The sequence below is a fragment of the Scyliorhinus canicula genome, chromosome 8 (genome assembly GCF_902713615.1).
Source record: "Scyliorhinus canicula chromosome 8, sScyCan1.1, whole genome shotgun sequence".
Lineage (NCBI taxonomy): Eukaryota > Metazoa > Chordata > Chondrichthyes > Carcharhiniformes > Scyliorhinidae > Scyliorhinus > Scyliorhinus canicula.
The window spans coordinates 71,958,600-71,972,924 of NC_052153.1; the positions used below are offsets into that span (position 1 = coordinate 71,958,600).

Consider the following 14,325-nt stretch of genomic DNA (forward strand, 5'->3'; position numbering starts at 1 on the left):
GGAATGAAATGAAATTCGCTTATTGTCATGAGTAGGCTTCAAAAGAAGTTACTGTGAAAAGCCCCTGGTCACCACATTCTGGCACCTATTCGGGGAGGCTGGTATGGGAAATGAACCTGCTCTGCTGGACTTGTTCTACTTTGCAAGCCAGCTGTTTAGCCCACTGAGCTAAACCAGCCCCATCGATCTGACAAAGTAGTCTCAATAAATTTATCATTGATATTGATCATTCCTTCCACTCTTCCAGAAGCATTTACCAGATAACAGTTGAGATATTATTGAACCAAATGCTTTGCCAGTGCTAATTAATTTTATTGACGCATTTTAAAAATGAACTGAGAAGTCGAAATGTATATAGTTAGCCTATCATCTGCCCAAATAATTTCTCTTGTCTATGCGGCTGCTTGATTTCTTTTTTTAAAGAAATTTAGAGTACCCAATTAATTTTTTCCAATTAAGGGGCAATTTAGCGTGGCCAATCCACCTACCCTGCACATCATTGAGTTGTGGGGGCGAAACCCACGCAAACACGGGGAGGAAGTGCAAACTCCACACGGACAGTGACCCAGAGCCGGGATCGAACCTGGGACCTCGGCGCCCTGAGGCAGCATTGCTAACCACTGTGCCACCGCCCTACCCATCGCCTACTTGATTTCTGACTAACCTATTCACTGATTGCAATGTGTTTTCAAAAGGAAATGAGCAGTAATGCACTGAACATCTGGGCTTTGGGGCTTGTGTATGACACTTGCATCAAATCTTATGGTGGTACTCGGTGTATTTTAATGTCAGCCGGGTGACTTGAGCCTCAACCAATTGGTGGGGTTATTTTGCTTTCCAGGCTGGTTTTAATCTCTTCATTACTTGTATTTCTGAATACAGTGCAGAATTCCACAACAGTTATCCTATTTGTTCTAACTCGTGGTGAAGTACTTGCTTGGGAGATTTATCAGGCCTCAGATTGTATATCGACACTTTAGATATTTTATGTAGCTTGCAATGATCAAACCTTAGTTATACTCACTTTTTGAGTACTGTGTGCAGTTCTGGTCACCATAATCTACAAAGGATATAAAGGCACTGGAAGGGGTGCAGAGAGGTTTACAATGATGATGGCAAAATGTGTGGATATGTATAGAGGAAAGGATTCACAGGCTGGGTTTCCTTTCTCTTGAAAAGAGAAGGTGATCCAACAGAGGTCTTCAAAATTATGGAAGGTTTAATAGAGTGAGCATTGACAATGTTTTCTCTTGTAGAAAAGAGCATAACTGGAGGCCAGCAATACATAGATACATACATAGGAGCAGGAGGAGGCCGTTTGGCCTTTCGCGTCTGCTCCGCCATTCATCACGATCATGGCTGATCATCCAACTCAATAGCCTAATCCTGCTTTCTCCCCATAGCCTTTGATCCCATTCTCCAAGTGCTATATCTAGCCACCTCTTGAATATCATCAATGTTTTAGCATCAACTGCTTCCTATGGTAATGAATTCCACAGGCTCACCACTCTTTGGCTGAAGAAATGTCTCCATATCTCTGTCCGAAATGGTTTACCCTGAATCTTCAGACTGTGACCCCTGGTTCTGGACACACCCATCATTGGTAATATCTTCCCTGTATCTACCTTGTCTAGTCCCGTTAGAATTTTACAAGTCTCTATGAGATCCCCCCCCCCCCATTCTTCTGAACTCCACCGAGAACAATCTCAACCTAGTCAACCTCTCCTCATCTGACAGTCCCGCCATCCCTGGAATCAGTCTGGTAAACCTTCACTGCACTCCCTCGAAAGCAAGAACATCCTTCCTCAGAGAAGGAGACCAAAACTGCATACAATACTCCAGGTGTGGCCTCACCTAGGCCCTGTATAATTGCAGTAACACATCCCTGCTTCTATACTCGAAACCTCTCGCAATGAAGGCCAACATACCATTAGCCTTCTTTACCGCCTGCTACACCTGCATGCTTATCTTCAGTGACTGGTGCACAAAGACACCCAGGTCCTGCTGCACACTCCCTTCTTCCAATTTACAACTATTCAGGTAGTAATCTGCCTTCCTGTTTTTGCTTCCAAAGTGAATAACCTCGCACTTACTAAATTATACTGCATCTGCCATTGATTTGCCCACTCGCCCAACCTGTCCAAATGATTCTATAGGATCCCTGCATCCTCGTCACAGTTCACCCTCCCACCCAATTTGGTATCATCTGCAAACTTTGAGACGTTACATTTTGTTCCCTCATCCAAATCATTCATATATATTGTGAATAGCTGGGATCCAGCACTGAGCCCTGTGGTACCCCACTAGTTACTGCCTGCCAATTTGAAAAGGACCCATTAATTCCTCCTCTTTGTTTCCTCTCAGCCAACCAGTTTTCTATCCACCTCAATACATTTTCTCCAATCTCATGCACTTTGTAAGATAGCCATTTGCGAATTCAGGAAGAACTTAACCCAAAGAGTGATGAGATTGTGGAATCTGCAACCACAAGGAGTGGATAAAGTGAATAGTTATAGATGCATTTAAGGGGAAACTAGACAAGCATGAAAGGGAGAAGGGAATAGATGGTTACAATGGTAGATTTGGATGTGAATTGATGGGGAGGTGGCTCAAGTGGAACAAAAACCCCAGAATGGATTGTTTGGGCAAATAGCTGTTTCTCTGCCATGATAGAAATGGTACTGCTTTTGTAATATAAATCTTCACTGAATATTAAATTGTATTCCATAACTTTTGTTGCAATAAATATATTCTCTTTTTGCATAATGCCACATCAGTGTGACGTATCGTTAATTCCATTTTTTATGTACATTAGGCCCCTGCTTACCATCTAATTCTGGAAGGTATTCTCATTTTGTGGATAGTGAGGCTACTTTTCTCCAAAACCTACAAACTTCAGGAACGTTCTGATCTGACAGAAAAGGTAATCAAGTGAAATCATTAAAAAAAATCTGTTGCACTTTTTGTATTACAACTGCTCACAATTATTCTGTGTTGCACTTTTTTAACAGGAAAAAGAAGAACTTATTGAGGAATGGCAGCCAGAGCCTCTTGTCCCGCCAATATCAAAAGACCATCCTGCCCTTAACAATAATGTTGTCTCGGGGTATGTAATAAACTTTGAGACTATATTATAATTTTTTTATTCATTCAGGGGATGCGGGTGTTGTTGGCAAGGCCACCATTTATTGCCCATCCCTAATTGCCCTTGAGAAGGCGGTGATAAGCTGCTGCCTTGCACTACGGCAGTCAGTGATATAGGAATACCCGCAGACTGTTGGAGAGGAAATTCCAGGATTTTGACCCAGCGGTAATTAAGGAACGGCGATATCTTTCCAAGCCAGGATGAGGGGCTTTTGGGGTGCTGGTGAATCTTCCAGATACTGGTGTTCACAAGTACCCGCTGCCTTTATGCTTCTAGATGGTAATGGCCAATAATTTGGAATGCGCTGTCTCAGGAGGCATGGTGAGTTCCTGCAGTGCATCCTGTAGATGGTTCACACTGTTGCTACTGTGCATCTATGGTGGAAGAAATGAATGCTTGTGGATGGGGTGCCACTCAAGTGGGCTGTTTTCTCCTGGAGATGGCGTCAAGCTTCTTGAGTGTTGTTGGAGCTGCATTCATCCAGGCAAGGGGAGAGTATTTCACCACACTCCTGACTTGTGCCTTGTAGTTGGTGTACAGGCTTTGGAGAGTCAGGAGGTGAATTGTCCACTACAGGAATCCTAACCTCTTGCCTGTTCTTGTAGTCATAGTATTTATATGGCTGGTGCAGTTCAGTTTCTGGTCAATGGTAACCTTCAGGATGTTGATAGTGGGGGGATTCAGTAATGATAATGCCATTGAATGTCATGGGGTGATGGTTAGATTCTCTCTTGTTGGATGTAGTCATTGCTGCCACTTGTGTGGTGCCAATGCTCCTTGTCAGCCCAAGCTAGGATATTGTCCAGGTTTTGCTGCATTTGAACATTGGCTGCTTCAGTATCTGATAATCGTGAATGGTGTTGAATATTATGCAATTGTAAGTGAACATCTCTACTTCTGACCTTATGACAACCTTTTAATTGTACATGTGTTATACATTTCAAAAATGTGGCCTGTTTCAAATGGTGTTGTCTTAACTTTATTTGTTTTAACAAAATGATTTAACAAAATGATTTGCATCAGTAGAAAATACTTTTTAATGTTACAATTTTAAAACACTTATTTATTCATTATTCACTGACTAAAGGTATTAAATGACATTATGCTGAGCCAAAGAGACTGGGAAAGTCTCGAGGGTAAACCCTGCCTGTGACATCAGCTGACCCCAGCCAGGATTGCATTAAAAACACTGACGTTGGCTTTAATCTCCTAGGCTGGGAGTCCTCCAAAACCCAATTTATCGACAGAACCTTGTTGGTTCAGAATTCCTTTGGTACTTCTGCAATTAACTGCAGTAACTTAATTGGACTTTCAGCTGCACTTCCAACAAAGGATGACCAGTTGAGTGAGGTATTTGAAGGCTTCTTGTGCCTATAGAACATGGCCCCAATTTGGATTGCTGCCTTCAGGAGAGATTGGGAAGCAAAAGGCAAACAAAAAAAAAATTAAAAATTGCTGTTTGAAATATCTTTTTCCGCTTTATGAACTGGTTTGCAGTGTTGTTTTATAAGACTTTCGCTCTGTTTTGCACTTGATCATCTGAATTGTTTGGCATTAACTATTTTGCATTTTGAACCCCCTCTTGGATTGGAATTTGGTTTCAAATAGACCAAAACCCTGTTATAAATTTATAAATGACTGAGCTGTGTTTTGTGAATTTCAATGAATTGTTTCTAATTTTTTTTTTATTATTTTCAGTCCTCCAACTCACAACATAGTGGTTAATGGTAAAGAGTGTATAAACTTTGCGTCCTTTAATTTCCTTGGCTTGCTAGATAATGAAAAAGTCAAGGTGAGTTTAAAGCTGTATTGATCCAAGGAACATATCCTTTAGCATTTACTTGTGTATTATAAAAAGGGGAGAAAATTTAATGTGGTAATTCTTAACGCAAACCAGTGTCAAATTGGCTCCCATAATAATGGGAATTTAATGGGATCAGTTAATTTTAGTAAAGCATTCAAGATGGGAACTAAAATGTTTACAGCAAGATGATTGCATGCTATGTTTCTCATTACAGTTTTCTGATAATACAAAGGTTTAGTTTCAAAGTGGAATCCTATAATTTAAGCTTGGATAAGTGTTAAATTCAAATTTAATTCAACGGTTTTTAAAAGTATGTTTTTTCATACAGAATGTAGCTTTGGCTTCACTGAAAAAGTATGGTGTTGGTACATGTGGACCGAGAGGGTTTTATGGAACGTTTGGTAAGTTAAAATGATCTTGAAATCAATCACATTCTAATTTCAAGATACTGATCACATTTTATCTTTTTGAAAATCTGTGTAGTAGCCCTTTTAGGACTAGTGATTACATCCCAATTCTTATTTCTAATTAACTTCACAGATGGAGGTGGTCTGAATAACATGGCAATGCCTGTGCTGGTATGAGCAGAGACTCCTCTTTGTAAAGGGGTTTTCCCTTTTGTAAGCAATGGCACAGGTTCACCCGTCATTGCGGGTGTGGCGACAGATTAGGCTGACTTGTCTTTCTTGCTCATGTAGGCAATGCGTTTAGGTTTTGTTCCGTACTAATCTTTGCCTGGTATCAGAAAAGATCCTGACTTGACTGACTAAAACATTAAGATAATTATCATTATTCCCAAATCTAATCATTGTGTAAAGACAAATTTAGCAGCAAGAGGGCTAGGATGTTTTCAACTGGAAACGGCTCTACAGTATAAATTGGCTATTCATTTATTCTTGGATTATGAACCTTACTGATTACAAACATTAAAATGCAGGCAGTCCTCTGGTCAGGCAGCATTTGTGGAGATAGAACATAGAATAGTACAGCACAGAACAGGCCCTTCGGCCCTCGATGTTGTGCCGAGCCTTGTCTAAAACCAGGATCAAACTATCCCACTCCCTGTCATTCTGGTGTCCTCCATGTACCTATCCAATAACCGCTTGAAAGTTCCTAAAGTGTCCGGTGAAGATGTTTGCTTAAGTGGGAACAGAGTTTCAGATTGATATCCCATCAAAACTGGGAAAGGTTAAAGATGTAATAGATTTTAATCAAGTGAAAGTGGGGAGGGTGGGGTAAAAAGAAGAAAATGGGCGGTCTGTAACCAGGCGAAATACAGGAGATATTAAATAACAAATTGGTGATGCAGGCCTAAAGGGAATGATAATGGAAAATAAAGGAACAAAAGGTGTCTAGAGGAGGTGTGAATAGCAGAATGATGGACAACTGCTGTCCAAAAGGGCAGCACTGTAGCATTGTGGATAGCACAATGGCTTCACAGCCCCAGGATCCCAGGTTCGATTCCAGCTTGGGTCACTGTCTGTGCGGAGTCTGCACATCCTCCCCGTGTGTGCGTGGGTTTCCTCCGGATGCTCCGGTTTCCCCCCACAACCCAAAGATGTGCAGGTTAGGTGGATTGGCCATGATAAATTGCCCTTAGTGTCCAGAATTGCCCTTAGTGTTGGGTGGGGTTACTGGGTTATGGGGATAGGGTGGAGGTGTTGACCTTGGGTAGGGTGCTCTTTCCAAGAGCCGGTGCAGACTCGATGGGCCGAATGGCCTCCTTCTGCACTGTAAATTCTATGATATCTATGAAAAGCAAAAACAAAAGAAAAAAAACAAAACCTGCAAAGAAAACGGAAACAAAATGGGGCAGTGATTATGGTCTGAAATTGTTGAACTTGTGTTGAATCTACATCACAACACTGGCTATGGTTCAAAAGTACTTATTTGGTTGTAAAACACTTTTTATGATGTCCTAAGATCATGAAAGGTGCTGTATAAATGTAAATCGTTTTCTTTGTGAAATCCTTTTTATAATTTTGTGTTTTATAAACACAAACCCTTTTTATAATTTATATTGGCCCAATCTGCTCTATTTTCTTCAGTATTATGACCCCATAGAGGCCATTCAGTTGTAAAAAGAGATTTAAATTCCCAATGACCAAATTAAAGAATTACACAAGACTTTATGTTTGAAGACTTCTACTGAAATAAGCAAGCTAAAATCAACATTGAATTAGAAATAGTGTATTAGTTGCCTACTAAGTAAACTACAGAGCTAGTATTCCTTAGTGTCATGAGCACGTAAAAGGTGTGTATGCCAGTTATTCTTAAACAAGAGAAAGGTTAGTTTGTTATACTTATGCTGAAAGATACATTTTTAAAATAAATTTAGAGTACCCAATTAATGTTTTCCAATTAAGGGGCAATTTGGTGTGGCCAATCCACCTAGCCTGCACATATTTGGATTGTGGGGGCAAAACCCACGCAAACTCGGGGAGAATGTGCAAACTCCACACGAACAGTGGCCCAGAACCGGGATCGAACCTGGGACCTCGGCGCCGTGAGGCAGCAATGTGAACCACTGTGCCACTCTTGCTGAAAGATACTTAAGTTAAAGTTATAAAGTTAGCAACTAAAGTATAGATATACATAATAAAATGCAAATAAAGGAAAAAATATGCTTCGCGACTGATCTGAGATCTCATCTTTTTGTGATATTGTTGCGGGGTCTATTGCTTGAATTCCTTCTTTCTGAAGCGAAGGGGTTGAAACCTGAGATTCTGCTTAGGAGCTATGATGTCTTGGGAACTTGAAGAGTCCAGGTTTTCCTTTGAGGTAGGCTGAATAGGTAGAGCAGATGTTTGGCGAGAGCATGGGCTCCTGTCCTTACTGGAAGATGTAGGTAGTGAAGATTGCATTTTTTTAATGTCAGCAGGGATGATTTTCAGGATGCCTTACTCTGCAACTCTCAGTGACAGTGAAATCTGTGTAAACTGGGAAAATATGCTAATGGGTGAAACAACTGAAGGACAGTTAAAGATGTTTAAAGAAACATTTAATGCAATACAGAACCAGTTTATACCCTTGAAAGGGAAAAGTTCCACTTACGGAAAAGACAGCCATGGACCCCTAAAGAGATGGGGATCAGCATAAAACTAAAAGAAAGGGCTTCAAAAATCAGCACAGATCCTAACAAATGGGAAAGACACAAAGACCAGCAAAGAGCCACAAAGCAGCTCATAAGAGCTACTAAAAATGATTATGAAAGGAAAGTTGCAAGGGACATCAAAATTAATTAGAACTTTTATAGTTGCATAAGGGGAAAGCGGGTATCAGGAACAATATTGGCCCATTAAAGACTGAAAGTGGAGATATTGTCAATGACTATGGGAAATGGCAGGCATCTTGAATAATTACTTTGCCTCAGCATTTATAGTAGAAAAGGAGGACAGGGGCTTCCAATGGCGTTGCGTATGGGGAAGACATGAGGGGGGGGGCTGTTTTTTGTTTAGTTTCAGGGGGGCTTTTTCATTTTAAAAACCCGCTTGCTTAATGGAATAAGGTGCCTACATAAGTGAAATACCTAGAAAACCCAGCGAGGAAAAAGCCTGAAGGTAGAAGTTTGTCGACTGAATGAAAGGCTTCTTGGGCTCGTTGGTGGAGAAACTGGCTGTGGCAGCCTCTGAGACTCCAGCCACTCTACTAACTAGCATCTTGATGGCAGAATTTGACAAACACTGGCACGTTACATAGAACATACAGTGCAAAGGAGGCCATTCGGCCCATCGAGTCTTCACCGACTCACTTAAGCCCTCACTTCCACCCTATCCCCATAACCCAATGACCCCTCGTAACCTTTTGGACACTAAGGGCAATTTAGCATGGCCAATCCACCTAACCTGCACGTCTTTGGACTGTGGGAGGAAACCGGAGCACCTGGAGGAAACCCATGCAGACACGGGGAGAACGTGCAGACTCCACACAGACAGTGACCCAGTAGGGACTCTAACCTGGGACCTTGGCACTGTGAAGCCACAGTGCTAGCCCACGTGTGCTACCTTGCTGCAGGTTGTGTCAGGGCACCTCCACAACTCGATGGAAGAAGCCTTGGCTCCCATTCGTTTGGCGTTGAAGAGGACCAACAAAACAGTAAAAGCGCATGGTGACACGATACAAGGCATGGAGGTGGGACTGTCGAGGCACAGTGACCAAATTACCTCGCTGGAAGTGGAGATGCCTCTGATGGCTGTGCGAATAAAACATTGAAGGCCAAAGTGAATTATTTGGAGAATTATTCCAGGAGGCAAAATATCCGAATTGTGGTGTTGCCACAGGAGGTGGAAGGCCCAACTCCCACAGAGTATTTTGTGAAGATGGTGGGGGGAGGGTGGACCCGCGTCCCCTTCTGAGCTGGACCGAGCCCACCGGACACTCCCACAGAAGTTCCGTCCCAATGAACCACTGCAAGCAGTAACCGTGAAATTTCACAGCCTCCAAGGAAAAGAGCGGGTCCTGAGTTGGGCAAAGGAGCCTCTAACTACAAATGGGAAGGACATACCATCGGTCTTTATCAGGATGTGGGAGCGGAGCTGGCAAAGGTGCTGGCAGCGTTCAACAAGGCCAAAGCCAGCCTGTATTAAAGCGGAGTCTGATTTGGGATGGTGTACCTGGTGTGGCTAAGAGTGAGTTTTGAGAGAAATTCCTTTTTGATGCACCGGAGGAGGCGGATTACTTTGTAAAGAAGCAAGGGTTGGGCGTAGTGTGATTGAGGTTTTTGGATATTGGGGGATGGACATGCTGAAATGTGGAATTGTTTGGGGTCCTTGTTCATGTTTGCATTTTTCTGTAATTGTTTGGGTTGATACCCAAACAAGTTGGACTTGGGTAGGGGGTATAATTTTATGTGGGTTTTTGCTTTATTTGTTCTAACTGTTGTGAACATAATATAGCTCCGTTTTGAAGTACTATGTTTTAAAGGGTTTTTATACTTTTGTATCTTTTTCCTGCAAGCATTTTTCCTTCACTCTTGGATGGAGCTGCCCTGCTAGCTGATGAGTTTGCTGACGGGACTGGTGCTGAGGGGTTCACAGCAGCTCATTATATTAGTTCTGTTCAGCTCTGCATTTCCTCATCCCTGATTTGAATTTCCTACCATAATTTACTCTTTTAGTTGTATGTGCATATTTGGAAAATATTTTACTGTAATGTGGCCTCTTCAGCATTTGTTCTCTTCATGCTTCACAATTTTTACACATCTGCCTTTATTTGTTTTTTTATAACTCTTTTAACCTTCCTCCTTGCCAGGTTATTTGTATTTTTAAAAAATGTTTCCAGCTTGTTTTTCTTTTATTCCATCTTTGCATGTATAAAGTTTGATTGCAACCGTTGCAACTGTTCCTTGAATTTTATTGTAAATGTTCCATTTTCAGAGTTCCTCTAAAATAACTTTGATTTTCTTCCAATGAGGTTTTTTCTCCATAGCCTTATGAGCACTTCAAATCAAACGATGGTTTCATCCATTGGTTTCTCGATGCTCTCCAATTCTAAATTTAGTTACCAAATATGGCTCATTTCCTGTGATTATAATCATGACCCAGCGTTTGATGTTTTGGTCGTTCAGTGAATGGTGTATGAAAGGAATCCAGCTCCAACTCTTAAGAACATATCCCCTCTGGTAGATTCTCTACTGCTGATTTCCCACTCTTTATTTGGGTACTTTAATTTTCTATGAAGCTATTTTAGACAATGTTTTGTCCTTTTGGTTGGCCCCGTACCTTCAAAATCATTTCCTGGCTGGTATTTCCCAGTTCAGCAAGTCACTGTTCCTTTTTTTGGTATTGGATATCTAATCCATGCCAATGAACTGGGTTGCAGATTTATAGAGTGTCTTTAACATCCCAAGGTGTTTTTAAAGAGTATTTACAACAAATTTGACACCGAACCACACAAGGAAATATTAGGGCAGCTGACCAAAAGTTTGGTTAAAGAAGTAGAATTAAAGGAGAGTCTTTAAGAGAGAGAGACAAAGAGGATCATGGAGGAAATTTCACAGCTTACTGCCTGACAGTTGAAGGCATGGCCACTAGTGTTCAAGTGATGAAAATCAGGGATACACAAAGTCCTCAGGGCTATAGGAGGTTACAGAACAGGAGTCAGCATTGATAATGAAAGTAAGCATTATGGACTCCCAAAACGCAGACATTACAGTTGTACCATGGAGTTCATATTTCATTTCTTTGGACATTCATTTCACTAAATGTTTGTCTGTGCTTTATATTTCTAATTTTGAGTCCTTCTCAGATTCTTTAATGCTGTTAGCTTACCCTAGTAGCTCTCTTGGCAAAACTTGACTGTTGCATTGGATGCAATGACAAGAAAGTTCATGTTTGAAATATTTTAAAATGAGCAATCTGACAAAACTGAACTATCACATGCAACATACTTCAATTTCCTCACATGAGTGCTTGATCCTGGCCATATCTTGCTTTATGCTACTTTTAAAAAAATATTTGAACTGATAAACGTGACATACATTGGGATAAATGTTACTCCATCTCATTTGGCTATACCAATCGATCCAAAATCATGTTTCTGCCATTCATGAAGCCCAGGTCAGTATCTGCCGCAGTAGGCCACTGCTATGCGGATAAATACAAAACAAATCACTTTGATACAAGTCAAAAAATAATTTTGCAACTTCTTCCTTGGTCTGCTTTCGGCATATCCAGATTGTTGCTTGCTATTACAATATAATGGTTATGATTTCTCAATAACTGTTGTTTACCTCCGACTTTGGATCACCTTCAGATCAAGACATGGGTTGACATTTTGCATGCTTATAATATTTTTTTATGCTTCTGTTTTCATTCAGATGTTCATTTGGAACTAGAAGATAGAATTGCCAAGTTTATGAGAACAGAAGAAGCTATTATTTACTCATATGGATTTGCTACAATAGCCAGTGCCATTCCAGCATACTCAAAGAGAGGAGATCTGGTGTTTGTGTAAGTCTTTTTCTTACCTAATGAAACTCTAATCTGTGCATTGTATATAAAGCTACTTTCCTCAATTGGCACAAATGAATAAAACAGAATAATAGTTAATACAGTGTAAAATTGCTGACATTTTAGCTCTAACTTCTGTGATGAGTTATATAATGACATTCTGATCCATAAATCGTCTCTCGTGGTTTTTGCCATTCCCAAACAGTGACATATTTTGATATTTCTGGTAAGTTTGTTTAGTGCTGAGAACTATTGTGCGCAATAAATATTGGTGAGGTTAGCAGTGCTTACTAATATCAACATGTAATTCAGATAGTAGCTTCCAGAGACTCTACATGCAAAAATCAAGAGGTTACTGACCCAAATGCTCTGTTCTGTCAAAAGCTGCAATAAATCAATATCTCCAAAACACACCATAAATATAGCTGGAATAGCATAATTTTGCAGTATTTGCCTAATAGATACTAAATTTCGGCAGGCAAAATTAAGACTTGTCGATTCCAAAACAACTAACTTTTTAACGAAATGATATGAACAGAGTTCAAAGCATCTCTGGTACTGAAAAAATAATACTCATGGGGTTTCATTCCGTCAGATTTTATTTATTGCTGGAGATTTAAAAAAAATAAAAATGCACCTTTTTTGATCTCTTTGATCACTGTCAATTCAATTTTTCCTTTCACTTTCTGCATCTGATTTGACATTGGATTGTTCAGGTGATACTTCCCAGTTTAAACTCTGTGTTCCTCAAGAACAAATCTTCATCTGATTGTCCTATTGCTTGCCCTGCTCACACATGCCCCAGATGCTCTGTAGAATGTGTTGTACATTTTTGGATGTTTGGCTGACTGGAAATTCAAGAAGAAAAAATGAAAGTGCAAGTGTAACTTATGGAACTCTTGACCACAGTCCAGCACACTACCTTTATCAAACCCTCAAGGTCTGTTTGAGATGGGCAAATAAAGTCTAGAAACGGTTGCCACTGCCGAAAGAACCCTTGCACCAACCCCCTTAAGGCAAACTTGACCTTCTCCAATTTAATAAACCCAGCCATATTGTTGACCCGGGGGCCTCGCATCCTTCCACTGTAGAAGAATCCTACACAGGGCTACCAGGGATGCAAAGGCCAGAATACCGGCCTCTTTCGTCTCCGGCACCCCCGGCTCCACTGCTACCCCAAATATTGCGAGCTCCCAGCTCGGCTCAACCCTGGAACCAACCACCCTTGACGTAGTCTCCGTGACGCCTCTCCAAAAGCCCTCCAGCTCAGGACACGCCCAGAACATGTGGGTGTGGTTTGCTGGGCTCCCTGAGCACCTGACACACCTGTCCATTCTCCCAAAGAACCGGCTCAGCCTTGCCCCAGTCATGTGCGTCCTATGCAGCACCTTAAATTGTATTAAGCTGAGCCTCGCGCAAGAGGAGAAGGAATTCACCCTCCTCAGGGCATCCGCCCAGGTCCCCTCGTCGATCTCCTCACCCAACTCCTCCTCCCACTTACCTTTCAGCTCCTCCACCGAGGCCTCCTCCTCCTCCTGCATCACCTGATACGTTGCCGAGATCCTCCCTTCTCCAACCCACGTCCGCAAAAGCACCCTGTCCTGAACTCCTCGTGGTGGCAACAGTGGGAACTCCACCACGTGCCGCCTAATAAACGCCCTTACCTGCATGTATCTGAAGGTGTTCCCCGGGGGGAGGCCGAACCTCCCCTCCAGCTCACCCAGGCTCGCGAACTTCCCATCCACAATCAGGTCCCCCATCCTTCTAATACCTGCCCTGTGCCAGCTCAGAAACCCTCTGTCCATTCTCCCCGGGACAAACCGGTGGTTCCCCCGTATCGGGGACCATTCCGAAGCCCCCACCTCCCCCCTGTGCTGCCTCTATTGCCCCCAAACTTTGAGGGTAGCTGCCACCACCGGGCTCGTGGTATACCTCGTTGGAGGAAGCGGCAGTGGCGCCGTCACCAGCGCCTCCAGGCTCGTGCCCACACAGGACGCCATCTCCAACCCCTTCCATGCCGCCCCCTCCCCCTCCATTACCCACTTGCATATCATCGCCACGTTGGCGGCCCAATAATTACCACAGAGGTTAGGCAGCACCAACACCCCCTCCCAACCATCCCTGAAGTTTTTATTATAATAATAACAGCGACATAAACATAGTACAATAAACATTTCCACCCCCATCACAATCGTCACACACCCCAACCATAAAACAACAATCTGGTGCCCCCCCCCCCCCCCCTCCCCCCCTGGAACTCTGCTTCTGCTGTCATTTTAATTTTCCCTGAGAAAGTCGACAAACGGCTGCCACCTCCCAGGTGAACCCGACCATTGACCCTCTTAAGGCAAACTTTATTTTCTCGAGACTGAGAAACCCAGCCATGTCACTAACCTAGGTCTCTACATTCAGTCCCTCCACATCAA

General features: G+C 42.2%; 1 protein-coding gene across 2 annotated transcripts in view; it reads left to right on the plus strand.

Moving 5' to 3' along the window:
• sptlc1 (serine palmitoyltransferase, long chain base subunit 1) overlaps positions 1-14,325 on the plus strand; it is an 81,758-nt gene that overhangs the window by 21,195 nt on the left and 46,238 nt on the right. For both annotated transcript variants that reach the window (XM_038804724.1, XM_038804725.1), the window contains exons 2-6: positions 2,816-2,923; positions 3,012-3,106; positions 4,844-4,937; positions 5,278-5,350; positions 11,767-11,899. In XM_038804724.1, coding sequence (XP_038660652.1) covers positions 2,816-2,923; positions 3,012-3,106; positions 4,844-4,937; positions 5,278-5,350; positions 11,767-11,899 — 503 coding nt within the window. The remainder of the gene's footprint in view (positions 1-2,815; positions 2,924-3,011; positions 3,107-4,843; positions 4,938-5,277; positions 5,351-11,766; positions 11,900-14,325) is intronic.